A 23,011-nucleotide genomic window follows, 5' to 3' on the forward strand; every position below is an offset into this window, starting at 1 on the left:
GCGATGAGGCGGTGTGAGAGACTCGCTCGGGAAAGGGAAAAGTTTCGACCATTAGAGGGAGATCTCTGAGCGGGCACGGGAGATCTCCTCCTCCTCCTCTTCCTCCTCCTCCTGCTCTGCTCAAGCTCTCCAGCGGGCGCGCTCTGCATGTCAGAGGAGAGCGCAAGGCAGGCAGGGCAAAGCAGCCTCCTCTCTTGCTCTCTCTGCCCCTCGTCTCTCTTGCCACGCCAATCCATGAAAATGCTCTGGAAACTGACGGATAATATCAAGTATGAGGACTGTGAGGTAAGCGCTCTCCCGCGGCTGCGGCACACTCCACAGAGGACCCCCACCCGTCCGCCCCTCCACCCCCCCACCCCAAAAGCCCAACTGCCACCGACAAGCACCTTGCAGCAGCCAGCCAGGCTCTCTGGGACACAAACTTCGTCGCAAAGTCGACTTGGCACCGCTGAAGATGCACTGGGGCGGGATGATGGCAGGCGGGGCGGGGGGGGGGGCAGGCGGAGGAGGCACACATGGAGAGAGACTCGGCCGAAGTAGACCAGAAAGGGGATCTGGAAAAACAAACAAACAGGCACGCACCTTTCTGCACAAACATCAAAGCCCAAAGAGCAGTAATGGGGGGAAGGGAGAGTGATGATGATGGTGATGGAATGAATGAGCGAGCAGATGAACGAATTAGCACGAGAAAAGGCAAAAAGACAAAGAGGAAACGATTCTGGCTGAGAAAGTCCACGGAGGGACCCCCCAGATTCCTCCAAGAGCCCTCCCTCTCTCGCCCTGGTCTTTGCCCAACAGATGCCTTCAATCCACAGGTCTGCTGATGACCAGCAGGGAGGCATTGTGGCTTGGGCAATTGTCACTTTCACGTCCAAGACGTTTGCCTCGTTCTTCTCAGCCCGTTGGCCAGGGTGTGATGGTCCTCGGGCTTTAAGCACGCCTTTCCGAGTCAAAGCCGCCTGGAAGGCGTTGCTATTGGGAGACGCTGGTGGGGTAGACTGTGGAGAGACTAATCAGAGCCCGCGAAGCGCCTTCTGTGTGTAGGGGGCTGGAGGTGATCCGTCCACCTGGCCGCTTTACTTGCGGTGGATCACTTATTGTCATGCTGACCATCACTTTAGAGGAATGTCATGTCATCCTATAGTTGGTGCTGGAGGGTCGATCATGGAGAGGGAGATCAACAGAATGATTGGGTGGATAGGCAGGTATCCCAACTGGAGATGGTTGGGTGCATGAACCGCTAGAGTGAAAGCAAAGGAGCTTGTTAAACAAACGCATCTCAAGGTGGTTGTGCAGTTTGGAAGGGCGACGCTGCTTGATACGAGGGTGGTGATTTGTTTTGGGTTTTTTTGGTTTGTTTTCTCCCCTCGTGGATTGCAGAGACAATGTCCTCGTGGTTCATCCAGCCTCTTTTTGTGCGTGAGTCTTTCATTCCCATCCCAATTCCCGTCCATGCTTTAATGTGTATGGGCTGCAACAGACATCTTCTTTCATGCTGTGCTCAGGATAGAATTCAGCAAGCGCCGGTCTGAGAGATTAATTAAGAAAACAAATGTGGTTTGGTGTGGTGATTTATGGCTCCTTTGGAGGGGCAAGTCTGCCTAATAATGTCAGAAACTGAGAGTAGACGGCGTGCAGGACGAGAGGGCTTTCTCGCTGCATCTAAAGAGCTGGAAAAGATGTGTGGGCTCTCCTGTTGTTTGGGGTGAAAGCCGTTAGTTTTTCGGCGTTGAACTGAGAAGCACGTGCGGCTGTGGATTTGCTTGCAAGCGTCTTTTGTTGCTTTCTCGCTTTTGCGGCCTGACACCGAGGTGATAAACAAACAAATGCAGTTGGGGGGCTTGTTGGAGAGCCGTTTGGGGAAATGGGGTGATTGCTTTTGTAGGAGACAGCACAGCTCCAGCAAATGTGGTCAACTCGCTGGCAACGTGACTATAATACCCTCCCCCCCCTCTGAAACTGACGAGGAAGGCTGGAAATTGACCAGGACTTCATTTTATGCGCTCACTTGCTTGGGAGGAAGTTTTACTCCACCCCGTGGGATTTACTCCCGCGTAAGGGGCTTAGAATCCCAGGGCCTGCGAGCATTGAAGGAAGCAGCCTTTATCTGCTTGTTTAGCCACGCGTTTCGAGCTTGCAGTCCTGTGTTGACTCGATTGGAATGCGCTTCAGTGTTTGCTCAGTGAGTGTGTGCCCTGCTTAGGAGTAAGTAGGATGGCAGGCGGAAGCATTTCCACCAGCTTCGGCACTAGGAGAACCAGTGCAAGTCCCCGATCCCCTGCGAGAGCCTGGCTCCCTTGTGTGTGTTCCTGGGAGCCCAACCCTCTGCACGCCTACTCTGAAGTAAGTCCCGTTCGGGCCGGTGGGGCTTACTGCCAGGAAAGTGCGGAGAGGAGGGAAAGCAGAGAGGAGGTCGGAAGGCGGTGGGAGCTGCAGGGATCTCTCGGCCCCTTGCCTTGCCTTGCCTGGGCGAGGCGTGCGCTGGGAGCTCTGCAGGGACATGCAGCGCGCCTGTTGTGACGAGAAGCCGGCAGGAGAAGTGGAGCAGGCCTGTCGGCTCGCGGGATTCGCTGGTTGCAAGTTGCCCAGCCAGTCGGACGGGTTGGGCCGAGGCTGGGAGCCCGGCTTGTCAGGGCCAGGACGGCTCCAGTCGCCTCCCTTTTCTCTCTCTACCCCCTCCCTCGCCACCCCTTTTCCCGTCCTCGGGCCCGAAGGGGGAAGGCTCCGCGGGGCTCCCGAGCTCCTCCAGCGCCTGGGGACTGCAGGCCCGGGGGGCCGCGGAAATCCCACGCTCCGAGCGAAGCGGGGGCGCCCTTTCCCCTCCAGCCCGGGGCTCCGGCGAGGCCCTGCTGCCGCCAGCGCCGCCGCCTCCGGGCCGTCGAGTCATGGACGTGACGCAGCAGGACGCCGCCGCCGGAGCAGAGCAGCCGGGCCCGGCCGAGCACAGGCAGCTGAAAGGCGGAGGCGCCGAGGCCGGCTCCGAGGGCGGCTCTTCTGGGCCCAAGAGCGCGGCCGGTGCCCAGTCGCTCCTCATCCTGCCCTTCCAGGCGCCTGACTTCGCCCAGCAGCAGCAGCCACCGGCCGAGGTGCGCCCCTCCGCGGCTCCTGTCCCTGCGCTCGCCTCCCGCGCTTCTTCCACGGCTGCTCCGGTGGGGTCCTGCTCCTGCCCCTCTCCCTCGCCCGGCTCCTCTTCTCCCCCAGCCCCCGCCTCCTCCCTGAGCACCCCCAGCACTGTGCTCCGCCCGCCCGGTCCCCTTGCCCCCCCACACTTGCCCTCTTGGGGGCGCTGCCCCCGCTCGCTTGAGCCCCCTTCTCGCCCCCATTTCCTTCCTCACCTCCACTTTCTGCCTGCAGCCCTTTCCCATTCGCTGGCTTCCCTCGCCCTCCCCCCCCGCTCCCTCCCCCTACTTACCCCCCTCCCCATCCACTCGCCCTCCTTCTCCCCCACGCAGCCTGCCTGCCCGGGCTGGCAGGCTGGCTGGCTGGCTGGCTGTCTGGCTCCCACCCTGCCGCTCTCGCTCTCTTCCACTCCTGGCTGCCCTGCAACCTTTTAAAATGTGGCCCCTTCCCTGTGATTCGTCAGACGCGGCGGCGGCGCGGCGCCCCCCCCCCCCGCACCTCTCCCTCTTGATGCCTTTTTGTCTCTCTCGCTCGCTCGCTCGCTCTCCCCCAGCTCTGATTAGAGACACGGATTCTGCCTTCCCCGGACGTCACTGCGAGCAGGCTGCGCTGCCTTGAGTGGCTTCCTCGCTTCACGCTCGATTTCCAGCCATTCTTCCCTTATTAAGTATTCGTGTTATATTAATAGTCATGAAGATCTGCTATTAGGACTCTCCGGGAAAGCAGGCTGGGCGCTCTCTCTCTCTCTCTCTCTCTCTGTGTGTGTGTGTGTGTGTGTTATTAGGAGCTCACGTGAAGCAGTGAGGGGGGTGAGGGATTAAGGAGAACACACACACACTCTCACTCGCTCACTCACACTCACTCACACGCACGCACGCACGCACTCATCCACGCGCACGCTCAACTTTGCCTGGCGCTCCCACGACTGGCTCATCGGGAGAGCTCCTTGCACCGTGGGGCACCGGGTACCGTGCTGATGGGCGCGAGGCGCGCTTCCCTCGCGCTCGCGGACCAGCCCGGGCGGCGTCGGGCACTCGGTGCGGTCACAGTCTAGACCTGGGCTGCTCCTATTGTGTGTGGGGGTGAGCGAGAGAGAGAGAGAAGGCGTGAGAGAGGAGAGAGAGAGAGAGAGAGAGAGAGAGAGAGAGAGAGAGAGAGAGAGAGAGAGCGCCAGAGAGCGAGATCTACAGAGCGGGCAGATTTCTCCTCGCTTCCCTTCTGCTCTGCCTTGGCGCCCTCCGCAACCGCGCAGATGTTAGTGCACAGTTTCTCGGCGATGGTGAGTGGCTTCCACGCTCTCTCGGGGTCCACGGTGGGGCTCGTCCCTATTCCCTTTCCGTGTCCTGCGGGGATCTGTGCGCGCTTGCCTACCTGCGGGTCCCTTCCTCTCACTCATTGCAATCACTTCTTTAACACCCTCTCCTTGGGGGTATTTCCAGTGAACGACCGAAGGTTGCCTTTCCCCTCACCCGACCCACTGCTTTTGTTTCTGCTGCTTTCCCTCTCCTTCCAATGTATCTGCTCTGCCCAGTCCTTTCCTGGGGCAGTAACTGTGCTTGTGTGAGGCTGAAGTCCAAAGCATTTCAACCTCTCTTCCTCATAATTCCCAGTCCCCCACCCCCACCTCCAATTTGTAAGGCTGCTAATTTCCTTTAGACGTACCTGTGGGCTATAATTTCATACCCTAACAAGTCCCAATTGTACACAGCCAAAATAATTTACTTTTTCATGCCTTCCCTCCCCACCATATCTTTATTTCTGTTTTCCTAATTATATATTCTGAATATTTGTGTCTTGGTATTATCTGTGTGTGTTTCTGTGCACTCGTGTGTGAGTGATTTTATATCACACATTCAAAGGAGTATATTTTTATGTCTCTTCCCACAAACATTTTTTTCCTTGCCAAATTAGTCAATGGCCAGCTTACTCAAAATCAAAATTTTGATCCTACTTTTAGGCGGGCTATGAAGAAAATGGCAGCTTTGGGGAAAATTTTCCAGGAAAATTTAAGGGCTTTACTACTATGGAACGGGGAAAATGTCTGCTTTCTTTTCCGCTTAAGGTGTCAACGTGTGTATGTTTCTGCAAATGTTTCAGGTTCACATCTCGAAAAGAATGGCTAAATCCAATTTTTTTTCAGTACAAATATCTGTTGGGAGGGGGCTCAAAAAAAGTAAGGATGCTAAAAATTGTATGAATGTGTACACTGCATGAATTTTATTAGTTTTATATTTCCTTAATAATAATAATAATAATAATAATAATAATAATAATAATAATAATAATAATAATAATAATAATGTTCTGATTTGAAGATGTCAGCGCCCTCTCAACGAGAAAAACTCGAACTGTTTTTTTCTCTCTGCTTTGAATTGCAAATCGCATATTTTTTTGAGGGGGGGGTTTATAAGATATTTGGCCTGTAAAAACAGCTTGATTTTGATCTTCGTTTCTCTTTCTTTCTCCCGCCCCCCATTCATCAGGACCGTCACGATGGCACCAGCAATGGGACAGCCCGGTTACCCCAACTGGGGACTGTGGGTCAGTCCCCCTACACCAGCGCCCCTCCGCTCTCCCACACGCCCAACGCTGACTTCCAACCACCCTACTTCCCCCCGCCATATCAGCCCATTTACCCCCAGTCTCAAGACCCTTATTCCCACGTTAACGATCCGTATAGTTTGAACCCTCTACACGCCCAGCCCCAACCCCAACACCCAGGCTGGCCGGGACAGAGACAGAACCAGGAAACGGGGCTTTTACACACGCACCGCGGACTTCCTCACCAGCTCTCCGGCTTGGATCCACGAAGGGATTACCGGCGGCATGAAGATCTATTGCATGGACATCACGGCCTGAGCTCAGGACTCGGAGACATCCCCATCCATTCAATACCTCACTCTATAGACGATGTGCCGGTAAGGAGAACCTACATACATTAAAAGGCGGCCTCCAGGATTCTATCTGGTTTTGGTTCTGGGTTGTTTTTTTAATGCACTTTTCTACGATTTTTTTTTTTTTGCGAGGGGGGGAACTGGTGGACGGGAATTTCAAGACACATGATGTCCATCGCACAATGAAGAGAACTAGGTGCTTGTCTAGATCCGTGTGAAGCGAAGGGCTTCCAGTCCTGTGCAACCATTACACCCCACCATCTCTCTCCCCAGTCCATATCCAACACATAATTATATAGACCTTTGCATCTGCCCCCACCTGGGTTGGGGCAGCGGGGAGGGCGGTATGCATGGAGAAATAAATCACTCACACCAGTGGCAAGAACACTATCTTTTATTTTCATGCCCTGTGTCCATGAATGGTCATGAATGTGTCCATGAATGGGAAGGTTGGGTGAGAATATGGTTGGGAGGGCCTTGCCTCCAGTGGGATCCTTGGGAAAGGGAACCAACAGCCCTTCCAAGGACCATGGGATGCTTTTGGAGGAAGGGTAGGAAGAGAGCCGGCCCAAAACGAAAAATCAACCCAATAAAACCCACAGTGATTGAGAAGGGAAGAATTTACATGAGTGGGACAAGTAGCATAGCCAAAGTCTCCCTGCTGATGGAAGGACAAATGCATGGGGGGGGGGGGAATCAATGATGGGCTAAGCTTCTAGCAGGCAGTTGGAAAAGATGATCTGGTTGAGAGCAGCTCATGGGTGCTGGTATTTTGGACAAGATATTCCGCATCCCCTGGTGTTTACCGTTCGCAGTCTGGAGCTGAATTCTCTTCCCCGTAAATACAGTTTGGAAGGATTTCTAATGAGGCATGGCGTGAGCCAAGGACAGCCATTGTCCAGGGGGAAGCCCCTTCTGTGCCTGGATTCAAAGGGCCGTTTCCCAGCAAAGGTCTCTTCCCTCCTAGCCTGAAACTAGAGTGGGAACAGGCCAGGAATTTCACGCGTGCTTCCAAGGCTGGTTGTACCAGGCAAAGAGCGGGAGGGGCTGTGGGGGGTTGTGGGATCTGGATGTGATTTTTTGTTGTGGCCAAAATGCCACCCCAAATTACAGGATCAAATATTGTATCGATATATCCGCTGACAGTTTAATGATTTACAGTTTCGTGTTGCAGGGATAATGTTCCGATGGGCTCACCTCATTCAGGGTCATTCTGAAGCCCTTTATTCCTTTCCCTTTCAGTAAGGGGGAAGGAGTGGGGGGGGGGAGAGAGAGAGAGAAAGAGGGAATCTGCTCCAGCCTTCCCTCTGACGTCGCCCACCCCAGAAAATTGCTGGTTGTGCCTGGCTCTTCTGCCGTAAACGCGTGTTTTTCTCCAAAGTGTGCATGTGTGTGAAGGATGTTAGGAAGCAATTTGGACGGGCTTAAGGAAATCAGAGCCCTTTCATCTGAAAGGGGGGGAGAGAGACAGGGATGTCGGCTGCGATTCCAAGGAGGCTTATTTGGAAGCCAGCTCGGTGAAAGCCAACGGGATCTCCTTTCAAGGCGGCTATAGTGCCTTTGAAACCAATGGGACTTCGAACCACATGTGTTTAGGTATCAGGATGTAAACTAATTTGATGCTAGCGGGGCCTTGGATGTCTGTGAGAAACAAGATCCAGAATAGCCCCCTCTATTGCCATTTCGTTTTGGAAAATAACGTTGTAAGCATACATTTAGGCAGAGTCTAAAAAAAGAACATGCTCCTTATTTAATTCAGAATATCAGTTGCCATCAGGTTTAAAGCCTGCAGAGCGTAAGCCTATGCGTGTCTACTCAGAAGTAAATCCCATTGTAGCCAATAGGGATTACTCCCAGGTAAATGCGGATAGGATTGCAGCCTCGGAGCTCAATCCTACCCATGTCTACACAGAAGTAGGTCCCATAAAAGTCAGTAGGGCTTACTCCCAAGAAAGTGTGGATAGGATCGCAGCCTCAATCGCCACGGCCATGCTCTCCTCCCCCCCCCCCCCCACCCGGCTGGTCTCTCAGCGGTCCACAACCCAGTTTAGCCAAAACGCCTGGCGCCACGACCGTGTTAGAGACTCTAATTTCGAGAGGCGGAACTGGCATCACAGATTGTACCACCGACGTGGTCCGATGCACCGTCTGGGAAGGCGCCTTTCAAGAGTCCTTCTGGGTGGGTGGGGTGCGGGGCGGGGAGCGAAGTTCTTTGCCCAAGAATGTGGGTCACGGAAAAGTGTCGCGTTCAGTTTTCCCACCTTGGACTTTTTTTATTTTCTTCCATGGAAAGGACTCCTCGCTCCAAGACCCGGGAAGTCGAGGGCGAGAATTACTTAATCATAAAGATCTCGGTGGGGTTTTAAAACCGAACAGTCGGTGGTTTGCGTGGACTCTGTATAGGTGGAGAATCAGACGTTCCGCCCCACTAGGTTGACTTTATGGGTTGAAGGCCTCCTGCTTGAAGGGATCGTATTTCCCCATATAGTTAGAGAAGGGGGGGGGGGAAAGGCGGCAGTCGTCATTTCTGAACATTTCTCCATTTAATTATACTCAAATCCAGAAGCACTTGAGGCAGGTTACAAATGAGAGCGCGGAGTACCATAAAACCCCTAATAAAGCAACTTTGTGCCATCCGCCCGGAATCATTGAGATCAGGCACAATTAACAGGCGCATAAATCCCAGGCAGAATGGAACATGCGAGGCTGGGCATTATAGGGGGGCAGAGAAGGAGAGGAGGAAGGGCACAGGGGGTCTGACTGGGGAGGGCGCCTGGGTGCCTTCCCATCTCCCAGGGCAGCGCCTGCCTTGTGCTTGCGAAGGGGATGGGCGAGATCCCCGCTCTCTTTGCGCGGGGGCGAGTGTGTGAACACAGACAGGCACCTCAGATGGACTGCCAGGCCGGGAAGGAGAACACAGGATCTTCATTGGACTTTCCAAGCACGTCTGGAACTCCGGAGCGCGCTCCCGCCAGTGCACGCGCGCGCACCCGCACCAGAAGAACCCATCTGTAGGAGAATTAAACCAGCAGCAGCAGCCGCAGCAGCAACAAAACCTGCAAGGGGGACAATAGGGAAGCAAGTCGGGCTTGGACGCTCTTGGGCTGCTCGTCAGCTCTGGGCATTGATTTTTCCCCTCGCCCTCCCGCAGCCCCTGCTTTTTCCCATGGAAATGTGCAATTCGATGGGTTTCTCCTGCCTCCTTCCAAAATGATCATTCGCGCTGCTTTTGCTGGCCCCTTTTGTGTCTCTGTCTGTGCTCTGTGCCCACAGGAGGCGCGAGATTCCCACTCTGGAATCTTGTGATTATTTTAAGAACCCCTTTCAAATCACATCAGGGACCCCATTGAGGTGGGAGTGACTGACAGCCCAATCCTCTGCAGGTCTACTCAGAAGTAAATCCCATTGGAGTCCATGGGGCTTACTCCCAGGAAAGTGTGGATAGGATTGGGCTGTGAACCACTAAGGCTGCACAGTGCTCGAGATGGTAAATCCCACCGAAATCAGAGGGACTTATTTCCAAGCGAACCGCTGCCAAGCCAGGCCCAGTTACCTGGCTGTAGACCCCTAGGAACTCCTTACACGGGTTTTGAATTGGGGTGAAGGCCTGCGCTCCTGAGCATACTTACTTGGAAGTAAGTAGTACTGAAATACTGTCGATGTCAGCAGCAGAAATAGAAAGAGATGTTAAAATATGTCTTACTTCTGAGTAAACAGAGGATCGTCCTCTAAAAATGTCAGACATCATTCTTACCTGTGTGTGTGTTCTATTAAGGCTCAGCGAGAAGGAGTTAAAATACTGCCTTCATTAAAAAAAATTCTAAGTATATTCTAAAATTATTCTAAAATGTCAACATGTCGAAATGAAATAGGTCCTTACGAAAATCTTTTCAAAATCATCCTGAAAGGGTGCTGGGGTTGGGGGTGGGGGGATAACTTAGAAGGGAAGAGGGGAAGGGGGAAAGCTTCCCAAGGTGTTTCCTTTGGTCTGTTGAAACATTCACAACCCTGTGTATTCCTTTTGTTGCAGCACGTAGAGGACCCGGGTATTAACATCCCAGATCAAACTGTAATTAAGAAAGGTAAGCCATTTCCTTCAGCATTCCAAGCATGTCCTCACAAGCTGGGTACCGTTGCCGAGAGAACTTGCTGAAGCTATTGTTCCCCTCCCCCTCCGCCACGTAATTTACAACAGGCTTGCAAATGGAAAACGAAATTGACAATCCCGGTTGAAGCCATCCTTTGAGTCGGTCCCAACCTCTGTGATTTGTACGCGTGTGATTATATTATGCAGCTAAACGGATGCAGGTTTCGAGTTCCCCCTAATCCCATTCGTGGTTCAGAACGGGCTCCTCGTTTCTCGAGCTGCCTGGAATTATTTCTCCATACCAAAGCGGCCGCCGATCCCCTTCAACTCGCCTGCCCCCCCTCCCCACTCGGGTTTATGAGATTGTTCTGGACTGTTGACACGAGAGGGCTTTGTTGTAACGAGCGAGCAAGGATGGCAGAAGGGGGCTGGCTGGCTTGGTGTGTCTCGGTGGCGATGGGGGGGGCGTTGCTTGCTTCTTGTACACAGCAGAGCCTGGCTTACAGCTTTTGGTTCCTAATGGTGTGCTGTAGTTGCGTGTGTGGAAGATGGAGTGTTCTCATTCCCACCTCCTCTCAACAACTGTGCCAGGATTATGGCGCATGGCTTCCGGGCTTTTTTTATTTTATTTTATTTTTATTTTGATAAGGTGGTTCTCCCTGTTGGCCAGGGAGAAGAACCATTTGAGTTCTGCTCAGTTGTTGGGGTGAAGCCCATTGGGCTGAACGCTTGGGTGTTATTCGCTGCGAAAGGGCGCTGCTTGTATCCGCTCTGGTGGAGTGTTTGAGGCACTGCTGGGCTCTGGTGCTCCACAAAGCTCGCCTCCTTTGGCGATCCCAGCACCGCAGAGCGAAAGCTAAAGTTTCGACCCCCCCCCCTTCCCGATCTAGGGAGCCTTTGTCACGTCAAGTTAGATGTGTAAGGAATAAATCTTCAAGAGATGCTCTTTCCAAGTCGACATGATAATTGGCTCTTTTATTAGTAATCTCCAGAGTTCGTTTAACTCCTATTGTCTCTATTAGCCTCCCCAGAGCTATTAATGTCACAAGTGATCTATCCAAAACCTAGATACCCGACCCCTCCCCGCTCCCCTCCCTCTCACATTTGGATTAGGCCCGCTAAAGTGAGACTGTGCAAAGGGGTGGGGAGGACGGGGGGGGGGAAATAAGCAAATGATGACAAAAGAGTAAATATTTGTAGCTGGAACGCGCCTGGTGTCCATTCGTAGGCGAACCAGGTTGCACTTCTCTTCCTCTTGTGTTGAGCCAGGCTAGAAAACGTCGAGGCCTGGAGCCTCCTGTGCTGGTTCGGGATGTTTGCTAACAATGCCCTAGATCTTTTCTGCTTTTTCGACGAGAGGGAAAGGCCGAAGACATGGCTGATGCCCGAGCCGTTGGAGAGCAGAGCTAGAGAGGGCTAGGCAGAAGTTTGGCCAGTTCTGTTTCCTTATGTCGTTTTGGGTGCTTTCGTTGTCCCCACTGCACTGTCATTTTTCTTTGGATGGCGGGAATGGTCGTTTGGTTTCAAGCTCTCCGATGTCAGAAAGTTGCATCCACTCAGGCTGCGACCCCTTGCTCTGCGATTGGAATCAGTGGGGCTACTCTGGGAAAGCGACACAGATCCTAGCATTTGAACTGTCCGGAGCAAGAGGAGGACATATGCTTTTAAGACAGATTTCTAAACGTGATGATCATGAATGGATATAGATTCAGCATGCCCGACAGTCCTTCCTAGGGACAGCGATTTGGCTAGAAGTCCCGGTACAACCTTGCTTGACACACACTCTGAGGATAAAAGGGGCTGTAAACCAACCAGCCCCTTCTCCCCGCCCCCTTTGAAAATATTCAGCTCATTACAGCCACAGCTTTAAACAAGCCCTTCACTGATTTTTTTTTTTTTAATAACAACCCAGGCCAGACACTACAATCTTGTTTGTGTCTCCACCCCATCATGCCAGCCCCCTTTGGTTCAAGAAAGAGCCAGTGCCCATCTGGGTTGAAGGATCGGCCTTTTAAGCCAGAGATCGTGGCCTCCCTGGGGTTTGGCCGCCCTCTCTCCTTTCTAGCCAGGAACATGGGGCGTTTCTGGGAAGAACTTCTCTGGCCCAGTCAATGGATGGAACTGTTGGTTTGCCTGGTAATTCGGTGGCATTCAAGGGCAAGCGAAGCGTGCGTGCGTGTTGTTTCCCCTTCCCCCCACAGTTGGTGCCCCACTGGGTAGGGGATGTGCCTCAGTGTAAGGTGGGGGGGGGGGCCCTGTCCGTTCCTGGCCAAGCAAAAGCGGGATAGGGGCATCTCTGGGGCGAGGCAGGAAGAAAAGCAGCGCCTCCCTTGGTGCCGAGCACAGTGCCCGAGCTCGCCCCTTTCCCTGGCACCCCTTCCACCGGCCTGCGCCTCCCAGCCACCTCCTCCTGCTTGCAGTCCTCCTCCCCTTCCCCCAGGGTGGTTCCCCAGCCAGCTCCGGCCCTGTGGACTCTGCCCTTCCTCTCCAGCCCTTTCCCCAGGCTGTTGGCTCTCAGCGTCTGCGCTCTAACGTGCCTCTCCATTCCCTTCCTTTGGCCTCCCCCCCCCCCTGCAGGCCCCGTGTCCCTCTCCAAGTCCAACTCCAACGCCGTCTCCTCCATCCCCATCAACAAGGACACGCTCTTCGGCGGCGTGGTGAACCCCAACGAGGTCTTCTGCTCGGTGCCTGGCCGCCTGTCCCTGCTCAGCTCCACCTCCAAGTACAAGGTCACGGTGGCAGAAGTGCAGAGGCGCCTGTCCCCGCCGGAGTGCCTCAACGCGTCTCTGCTGGGCGGAGTGCTTCGGAGGTGAGGGGGGGGGGGGGGACGGGACGCTGCCTGCTCGCGATCTCTCTCTGAACAGCGCCTGGCAAACAACCAGGTGCTTTGGGGGAGGGAACAGAGCCCATTGGCCAGGGCTGTGGCGTCATCTAGACTCTGAGCCAATCACGCCGGTTCAAAAAGGATTCGGAGTTCTAGAGTTCAGTGTCCCTCCTAGTCAGCGTGTCCAGATCCAATGGAGGACCTATCCAATGCCTAGACCAGGGGTGTCAAACTCATGTCATACAGCTGGCCCACTATGATGCCTGCTGAGGGATTGGAAGTGATGATGTCATTTGGCAGGAAGTGATGTCATTAAACAGGTCAAAACCGGAAACAAGCTCTTTGTAGGAACTCATTAGCAGCAAATGACAGAAGAGAAAATACACAACTTGATCATAGTTCAAGATATGAGGGAGCCCTATTAGTATGCAGGCCATCCTTTCAATAGCGAGACCTCAGCCGTTGCTCAGCAGCTGAGAGCCTGAGGGCTAGATAAAAAGCTTCTGTGGGCCATATCTGGCCTCCAGATCTTATGTTTGACACCCCTGGCCTAGACCATTGTATACCAGTGAGAATTTGGGCAGGTGCAGCTTTTTAAACCCTTCCGTGTTGAGCTGCACCTGCTAACATTCCCTCTTCTAGACAAGATACAGGCATTGTGCCCTCATCTGATCACCCTGCTTCTAGTATGAAAGCCCAGCTTGCCCATCCTCATAGTTGCGTGAGAGGCTGGGTGAGGTTAATGAAGTGAAGGGGAAAAATTTTTTCCCTTGCACACCCAAAGATGCTAATTTTGCCTTGTTCACACCTAACCTTAAAAACGGGTTCTGGAACTCTAGTGGTTCACACTCTATTTCAGAGGCAAGAAAATATTTCAGCACAGTTGCCTACTTGCATTAGATATGCCTCTATGGCCTATTTTCCATGTGCAGAACTTTCTAGATTGAAGCCTCCAGTACCCTTCATAATATTATTTTTTTGGAGAAAAATACTGGAAGAAATAGCAACAAGATCCAGTAGATATTCTTTACAACTCAAAGATTTTTGGCTGCAATCCTGTACAGACTTTCCTGGGAGTAAGCCCCATTGAATGCAATAAGGCTTACTTCTGAGTAGTCATGATTAGAATTGCACTGCTAGTTTCACTTCAACAACCCAGTGGCCCTTGTTTTATTACTCACTCAGGGGATAATTAGGGAAAGTGAACCCCTTTGTTTGTGTGGGGGGCTTACTTGCAAGTAGGAGAGGCATTATCTAGCCTCAGTGCAGCTCCAAGAGACATTTCAATGCAAGAAGCTCAGCCCAAGGTCTGATCGATTCTTTAACAGGGAACTATCTGAAGTGAGTTGGCTTTGCTGCTGCCCTCCTGGCATTGAAGTTGGAAGTCCTGAGTTCCACTTTCACCTCAACCACTAAAGCAGCGGGCTGTGTTGTGCAAGTCACCAAGTTCCAACTTCAGTTTTGCACCTGAAAAACATGGCAACGTTAATTGCCTGCTTCACAGGGTTCTGACTGGTGAGAAAAAAAATGCTTCACAGCCCTTCAGAGTCAAAGCTTTCCACACATGGGGCTGCCATGCTGTTCATATGAGCAGCCAGTATGTTCTGTCCCTGGGAGCCTGTGTATCCTGTTAAACACCAGTAAATGGTAGCAAGGAACTCAATCCCCCTCAGCATAGTAAGACTCATGCAACAGGAAGGCTTCTTGTAAGCTCACACATACCAGCTGAGGGCACTGCCAGCATTTCTTTAGTGGAGAAAGTCACCAGATATGCTTAGTTAACAGGCAATTCAGCAACAAGGGAATTTTGAAGATATTGGCATAGCTTGTTTTTGGAGTAGAATATGATATAAGAAATGACCTTCTAACCACCAACTATTTTTGCTTCATGATCACTATAATAATTTTTGAAAAGAAAGCCTATGACTGAGTAAAATAGTAGGTAACTCTTTGCAGCAAATTGAATGCAGTTTTCATAATGACACACAGCCCCATCCTAGGCATGTCTACTCAGAAGTAAGTCCCATTGTAGTCAATAGGGTTTACTTCTAGGTAACTGTGGATAGGATTTCAGCCACAGTTGACTGTTGCGAATCAGGCTTCTTAATAATGCAAGTTGATTTGGTTAAATAAGTCCCCATTGGACCACCAATATGCCAAAAACATTGACAGTACCCTGTAGTTATGATTTTAGTCACAAGGTGGAAGGACATGTGACAGCCCTTGCTACATCACCTGTTGCCTCTCCATGATATTGCAGCAGATATGGTACAAATGAAGAGTGTATGACTTTGGCTGCATTATCTCCATAACTATTTCAGGCACAAGGAAACAGTTGCTGTTTTGCATTTCATTGTGTCTTTATGGCTTATTTTCCATGCTTAGCATTAACTGGAATGAAAATATCCTTCATAAACAGGATTTGCGATAGTTTTTGGAGGGGGGGAAAAAAACCCTAAAAGTATTTCATAGGTATTAGCCATGTGTTAAGTGCTTTTTTTTTTTTAAATGTCTGAAACAGGGCAAAATCAAAAAATGGAGGGAGATCTTTGAGAGAAAAACTGGACAAAATAGGATTAAATTTGCCAGCTGGGAGACGTAAAGCTGCTAATGTTACCCTGCTGACATCACTAGTGGAGGGTAAGTGATGGCTTTTGATTTGGCAGTGGGAACGAGATTCTTTGGGAAATGTGCATTTTTTTGTCAACTGAACAAATGGGGAACCTTTGGGAGACCCGTGCTGAACCGTTTGTGGGTATTGTTTAATTTAAATCATTATGTCTGAAGAAAATGCTCATTTTGACCTTTTGCTTTATACTTTTGCAAAAGGTGAATTGAAACTGTCAGCCCAATCCAAAACTCATTTATGTCAAAATACTTGGAAGTGGGCTTTACTGAGATCTGGTTGGACTTAAATCCTTGTAATGCATTTAGGATCTCATTGAAGTGAAAGAGACTAACTTGCCTTCTAAAACTTCACTCTATCTTGATCTCTGACTGAATGTTCACTTGCATTAAGAAAAATAGGGCTGAAAACATTAATCAAGTAAGCGTAATTAATGGATTAATTATTAATCACTGATTGACATGGTGGATTTTAATTGGATTTTAATCAGAGCACTCCCCAGTGAAAGGGGTACAGTGGGTATGTGTACAATAATTGTATGTCTCTTGATTCAAACAACAGGAATATTATAATTTTCTAAACAATGCTTGGTTTTTGTTTGAGTTATTTACTCAAGTTGCTTCTCTTCAGAATAAATGGAATCTTTTATTGGTAATGAATTGATTAATTAAGCTAAAACAAGTAATTGGACTGTGATTCACAAACCAGTTGAACTGGAACATTTGGGTTTAATCTGATAGCCAGCACCACCATCTAGTTACACTCAAGTTTGTCTATTCACATCAGTAGAACTTAGGCTGGCTGGTCTGAGAGCCCAATCCTATTCAACTTTCCAGTGCCAATGCACCCCCAAAGTAAGGGAACAAACATTCCCTTACCTTGAGGGGGCCTCTGTAGCTGCCCCCCCCACTGCAGAATGCAGCACATACCCTGTTGACATGACTACATCAGTGCTGGAAAGTTGGATAGGATTGGGCCCTGAGTTTATTAACTTGCAAAAATGTTAGCAAGAAATTAATATATATTAATAATTACAGCTCACCACCTCTAGAATCTAGATGTAAATTTGCTTAAATACAGTCAGTCAGTCAAAGTATATTAAAGATGCACCTATACTTCCTGAAGACTTACAGCCCAATCTAGCCACACTTGCCTGGGAGTAAGCTCCATTGAAGCTAATGGGACTTACTTCTGAGTAGACATGCATAGGATTGGCCTTTTAATTTCACTTTGAAATCTGGTTAGACAATATTCTGGTTTAACCAGTTTGGATCAAATTGACCATCAAGCACTTGCATTCATTTTGATATTTAGAACAATGTTTATTCCATATTACCCTCAAAGTCCATAGTCTTGGTGTTTTACTTCTGCAAGTGAATCGACCTAAAGAAATGCAGAATGACTCCCAAGTGTGTGGGGTGTGTAGAGAACTAGATCCAAGGTAATTAAGCAGAGTGATGAAGAAGGGCTCTGGGAACAAGCCCATATTTGCTACCCCTATCTGAATGCTTGCAGAAAGGATATTATAATTAATTCAAATTATAAATTTGAATATGTTGCATTAATCATTAGCCACTGCCAATCCCCAGTAGGCCTAACCATAACTGAGAACCCTATAAACAAATAATGAATGCAGGGTTGGACAAAATAATTATATACAGGGCAGAGTATTTGGCCTACTGATCAGTGTGGCATTCCTGTTATTCTGAATAAAAGAACTTAGACAAAGAGCTCTAGAAAACCACCTCTCGCATTATGAGAACCATTAAGTCTGAAAAGCAGTGTATCAATATTGTACAATAATACACTTTTAAAAATTGACCTTATGTACAATGGTGCCATTTGAAAACGTTCAGAGTATGCAGTGGCAATAATCTCCACAAACAATGCCTCATCTTTGCTAGCTTCCATGAGAAGTCCTGATACCACTTCCACTAATTCTTACTCATGCAACTTAAGCAAATATGCTAATTCCATTTCCTGCGAGGAGGGGGAGAAAAAGGAATCCAGTTTAGAAATGAGGCCAGGATGTATAATTGTTTTTTTAAATTATTATTAAATGGCATATATAACTACACTGCAATGTAATAGGTCATCTGTTTTGAGCAGACCAAGTGGGAATGCAGCCTTCCTCGTCTCATTCTCTGCCCATCACTAAACAGTTTTAAATGTTAGGAGATGCAGCTACCAGAAGCTAATTCTTGGCTGCTTTAAACTACATACCGGTAAATCATTTAAGTTATTCTGACATCTGCATTCGAGAAATGCGTGACCATTACTTCCTGAATTAGTTTGGGAATCCTTGACCTAGGTTGTGATTTAATGGTGTCCTGAAAGCCTTGCAGCTAGCCCCTGAACTCCTCTTTTGTTCTCAATCACTGGAGGAATATGGGCCAGCTTCTTGGATACCTATTTCAACTGTAAAAGGGGGGGATGTGTATTATTTTAATGTTAATGGGAAAGTTTCATTTGACCACATGCTTTATAATGTGGAAAGAGATGCAATGGTCCGGTTTTAAAGGGGGTAACTTTGTCACAGCTGTTGACACAAGGAAGCTGATATGGGTTGATAGCCTCGCAATCTTTCTTCTTCAGCTTTTAATTTTGAGGTCCTTAACCCCGATTTTGGTTACTGTCTGCAAAGTGATTTTTAAGCTGCTCTGGATCCTCCAGTGAGCTTTGGTTTTGCTTAGAATCAGCTAATAGTTTTCTTTGCTTTATGGCCTGTTTTAAAATATTTAAGGGCTCAAAGAAGTGAAGCTGAAGCATTTTAAGAATGCTAGCCACAACTGAAAAGGGTATCAAGGAGCTTTTCATTGTCTTTCGTGTCTGAAGCATATTTACATGGCATGAGTTACTGACGTGGAACCAAAGAAGAGAAAAAAAGAGGAAAGTTTACAGGCAGTTGGACAAAAATTTTAAATGGATAACAAAGGAAAGAAAAAAGCAAAAAGAAATCTCATTTACAAAAAGAACTAACTAAAAAAAGTCTGATAATGGTTAATATTTGTAGCAATATTACATACTGTGTAGAAGATTTAACAGGATCTATATTTCTTTTTGTTGCCTCGTACCTTTCTTTATAAGGGAGTTGTTTTTTTTAAAAACTAGTCAGGGTTTGATCCTCCTATACTTAGGAAAAAACAACTGAGTAAGGGCTAATGTGCCGATAAACTGATAATAGTGGCTAATTTTTTTTTCCTTGAGAGATAATATACAGTTGTTTCGGCTGTGGGTCCCTGTATGATGAGGCCGTTTCTAAGTACTGTTATTGTTTATGATCCGCTCCATTTTATGGAAACAAGCTCACTGGACTGAGGCTTTGAAGCTCTAATTGGCGCATGCGTTCTTCCGGACCTAGAGCTAATGGCAGGAAGCCCTGCAGTAAAAACCAACTGGTTCAGGAAATTAAAACCAAAGATTTGAAAATCAACAAAACAGACAGACTCAGCAGAATGACCCTAAAATTCTTATGGTTAATCGTTTGAAGGGAGGGGGGAGAAATGGGTGGCTGGGTGGGGGGGGGGGAGAGAGAGAGAGAATGGATAATTATATGCTATCAAGTTAAATTTTAAACCCTTAACTGTTTAATGCAGTCCGTTTAGGGGAGCTCTGATCAATAATCAATACTAATCTCTAGTATATGTTACAAGAAACAGAAAAATAAACATTTAGCACATTGTGTTTTTGAACGTATGCAGACAAAATTCTCAGTTATCTCCTTCTGTATGTCAAACATGAATTGGTCCCCTGAAGTACAAATACAAACTTTTAAGTTCACCTTATGAAACAGTAGAAAAGTATTCTGGACACTGTGGCACTTCTATAGGAAAAGGTGCTGTGAATATGGTTTTCGATAGGTTAGTACTGAAAGCATTGAGTAGTTTAAGTCTTCATTAATTGAAGTCTTCCCCCCCCCCCAGCTAGTTGTTAATATGCTCTAATAGGATATGTTGCATCTGAAGATAGTTAGGGCTGAGTGTTGCTGTCCAAGATGCCAACAATACCCATGGCTTAATTTAAAACTACAGGTTAAAAACCCCTTTCCCCCAGCAACTGAGAAACTGAAGAAGCGTTCACCAAGTACTGCTTGCCATGAAATATTATAGTATTTATTGCAGTCAGTTGTTTCAATTAATCTTGCATCAGGATCCTCAAAGCACTTTCCGTAAACCAGGCCCTTTCTCTTGGATGGTAAATGTTCATTTTAATCCTTTGGAGTCTTTACTGTTTGGAGTACATGTTGAAATCAGGGGTGCAGTTCTTCGCCTATTCACTGAAATCTTTTGAACTCCAGGAGATTGTAAAACAGAGGAGGTTAGCAGCTCAACCCTGTTGCCAACTTCTCTCTCTGTTGCCAACTTCTCCCTGCATGAGCTTTGGTGTATTGATCAGATCTGTGTCCCCACCCTGTTCGCCCCCAATTCCAGGAGAAGCTGTTCATCTAGCCAGAGATTTTGGTTACGTCTGTGAGACAGAATTTCCTGCCAAAGCAGTAGCTGAATTTCTCAACCGACAACATTCCGATCCAAACGAGCAAGTCACAAGGAAAAACATGCTTCTAGCTACAAAGTAAGTCATTTACTTGTGTGGAGTGTTACTCAATGGTAAAGAAGGTTTTTTTTTTTTTTTTTTGGTCTTGTGATTTGCTTCTCCTTTGATTAATCTGCATTTGTTTGTGGGTGTTTGCCATGCAGACACTATTTCTCATATAATGTACCTTGATAACATGTATTCATTGTGAAGGGGATGGCCAAACCAACAACAGTGGGGTTTATGCAGATGAATGGGGAGAATTCATTCTCCAGTGAAAGTCAATTGTGGTAGCTGTGGATTGGTGGTTTTATTGAAGAGCAACAATTGTGGGAGGGTCTCAGCTTAAGGGTAAGGATGTTCTCTGTCTCTCTTTTTTTTTAACAGAAGTAAAAAACGACCCTTTAAGGCACACTTACAAGAGAATAAATTCCATTGAACTGCATGGAATTTATTTCTGAGTAAATAGGCTTAGGACTGAGTTGCACCACTGCAAAACTCTAACTTGGGAGTCAGTAACATTGATTTCAGTGGAACTTCCATCCCCCCCCCCCCCCAAAAAAAAAACATGCATACAATTGGGTTGCATAGTGATCTCTGTCTGAGTGTTTGTTTAGTCCATGGACATATTAAAACACATTTTAAATGTGACTGTCAGTAAGCAGGCAAAATACCTGTGCAGTTTATTTTAGAATGGATGCATTATGTGTGTTTGGGGGGGGGGCTGACGATTTCTAGCTGTAGGTATTGCAGGTATCTCGGTTCTTGTCAGTGTTGCATTTGCTAGAAATTAAAAAGCTTGTTTAGTAGCCCTTTGTTACTGGTGGTGATGTAACCAAAGGGCACTGACTGAAGATGGAGGCAGTTCATGACTGAGAGATATTTAACACTGGCCTTCAGAACCACGTGTTTCAATATAACCCGAATCTTTCTGCTATAGTTTCCCCTCAACAGTTTGCTCAGATACTGTTTTGAATGTAACTTCTAGGATCACCTGCAACAGGCAGTGTTTGCATCTTGACTCAAAGTAGCTTCTGTCAAGCATGGCAGGACGTTCTTGTCTCTTTTCAAAGCTCCTGCTTTCTTCCCTCCCCATGCATTCATTCTCTAACTTTATGAATATGAAATTAAATCCTTACATTTAGGCTAGAGAACAGACTTTTACAGTGTTCTATGAATTCTTTTACTCTGATAAGACCACGTGGGTTTAAATGCTATTGAAATCAATGAGACTTCTAGGTAAAATATGTTAATGATCATGTAGTTGGCTAACTATTGACAAGATAAGAGGTCTACTTAAGAAGAGATAGTATTGGAATTGCCAGCATATCCTGTTTAAATGTTTGCAGGGGATTGGGAGGGGAGAGAGAAAGATGAGAGGAAGCAAAAGAGGAGTTATATAGTGAAGGAGAAGTTCTGAGGATGCCTGTGGAGTGTGATTGCTGCTATATTAGATGGTAACCTTTGGAATGTTTCTATGCGTTTGTGCAAGAGAAGGAGAGTTTGGAGTTAAAGAGTGAGGCCTTCTGTGTTTGAAAGTGAGCAAGAGTGGCTGAGTGTGTAAATGGAGGAATAGATGTTAGAGAGGGGTTGAATTTAGCAGTAGGTAGGAAAGTCAAGTGGTTGTATGTTCGGGAACATGTTGCAATTTCTCGAGAGTCAGCAGTAACCAAGCTTTGTACTGCGAAGGAAATAAGGCACAGTTCTGGGTTACAGTCCGAGACACACACACAAAGGGAGGGGAATGCAAGAGGGAGGGTGTGGGTGCAGGCACGAAGAAAAGAAGGTGCAAATGCAGTTGTGTGTGTGTGTGTGTGTGTGTGTGTGTGTGTGTGTGTGTGTGTGTGGGAGAGAGCCTTGGAGCGGTGAGTGCAAAAAAGCAGGAAGGGGGGAGAGCCAGTGTCTGTGTGCCTGACTGCTGGTCTCTCTGCTCTGGAGGCTTTGACTCCTTGACTTGGCTGCGTGCTGACAAGGCTGGCTCATTTTCCCCCCTCCCCTCTTCCCCCTTCTCCTTCTCTCTGCTCCATTTGTGCTGCAGACAGATCTGCAAGGAGTTCACCGACCTGCTGGCTCAGGACCGATCTCCTCTGGGGAACTCTCGGCCCACCCCCATTCTGGAGCCGGGCATCCAGAGCTGCCTGACCCACTTTAACCTCATCTCTCACGGCTTCGGCAGCCCCGCGGTGTGCGCCGCGGTCACCGCCCTGCAGAACTATCTCACCGAGGCGCTCAAGGCCATGGACAAAATGTACCTCAGCAACAACCCCAACAGCCACAACGACAACAGCACCAAAAGCGGCGACAAAGAGGAGAAGCACCGAAAATGAGGATCTCCCCTCCCCCACCAGCCCCTCCCTTCCTTTGGTGCTCTTTCCAGCAGCTTCTCCCTGGCTGGAAGCGGCGGTCCAGAGATCTTCTGCCCCAGCCTAGTCGCTTAGTAGGACTGGAACCCCACCCCCAAGCTCTCCTCCCTTTTCCTCCACCACTACTCAGTTGCCACTCAGTCTGGAGCCTGAGAAAATGAACAAGGCAATGGAGCCAGCCTAGGAGAAACATTTTTGGGGGTCTGAGTTTGTGTGAACTTTTCATTTTTTTTTTTAATAAACAGCTTCTAAAAATTCAAAAAAGAACTTTTTTCTAAAAAAAAAAAGAAAGAACTGTTAAGATTAATAATTAATTGCATAAATATGGAGACAAAAATGAGCTTCATTGGACTGAATCACCACCTCCCCTTACACAAACTTCCGTTTAAGATTGTAGCCATATTTAAAAAAAAGCAAAAGGCAAAAAGGATCATAATGACATTTTATCAGTATTGTGAATAAACTTGAACACAAACCCCATGCAGTTCCATGTCATGTCTTCAGTTGTAGAACCAATCTCCTGTCCAAGGTAAAGCGACCAATCTGAACTTTCTTATGGTGACA

General features: G+C 48.3%; 1 protein-coding gene across 2 annotated transcripts; it reads left to right on the forward strand.

The window, feature by feature from the left end:
- Positions 1 to 228: 228 nt before the first annotated feature.
- TFAP2A (transcription factor AP-2 alpha) lies at positions 229 to 22,411 on the forward strand. 2 transcript variants are annotated; one of them, XM_066624215.1, is made up of 8 exons: positions 235 to 285; positions 4,373 to 4,399; positions 5,604 to 6,038; positions 10,045 to 10,096; positions 12,679 to 12,910; positions 15,447 to 15,565; positions 19,982 to 20,123; positions 22,123 to 22,411. In XM_066624215.1, exons 1-8 carry the CDS (start codon positions 235 to 237, stop codon positions 22,409 to 22,411), a joined length of 1,347 nt encoding a protein of 448 aa, XP_066480312.1. The 2 variants fall into 2 exon arrangements, with proteins under 2 accessions (XP_066480313.1, XP_066480312.1); XM_066624216.1 differs by lacking the exon at positions 4,373 to 4,399 and having other exon boundaries at positions 229 to 285.
- The last annotated feature ends 600 nt before the right edge of the window (positions 22,412 to 23,011 follow it).

Source organism: Tiliqua scincoides, chromosome 4 (assembly GCF_035046505.1).
Source record: "Tiliqua scincoides isolate rTilSci1 chromosome 4, rTilSci1.hap2, whole genome shotgun sequence".
NCBI lineage: Eukaryota > Metazoa > Chordata > Lepidosauria > Squamata > Scincidae > Tiliqua > Tiliqua scincoides.

Bases quoted from the DNA above. Each gene is read 5' to 3' on its own strand.
- TFAP2A (XM_066624215.1), top strand. From the start codon at position 235: ATGAAAATGCTCTGGAAACTGACGGATAATATCAAGTATGAGGACTGT. The intron at 6,039-10,044 runs GTAAGGAGAACC...CTTTTGTTGCAG, and splicing joins ACTCTATAGACGATGTGCCG to CACGTAGAGGACCCGGGTAT. The intron at 10,097-12,678 runs GTAAGCCATTTC...CCCCCCCTGCAG, and splicing joins TCAAACTGTAATTAAGAAAG to GCCCCGTGTCCCTCTCCAAG.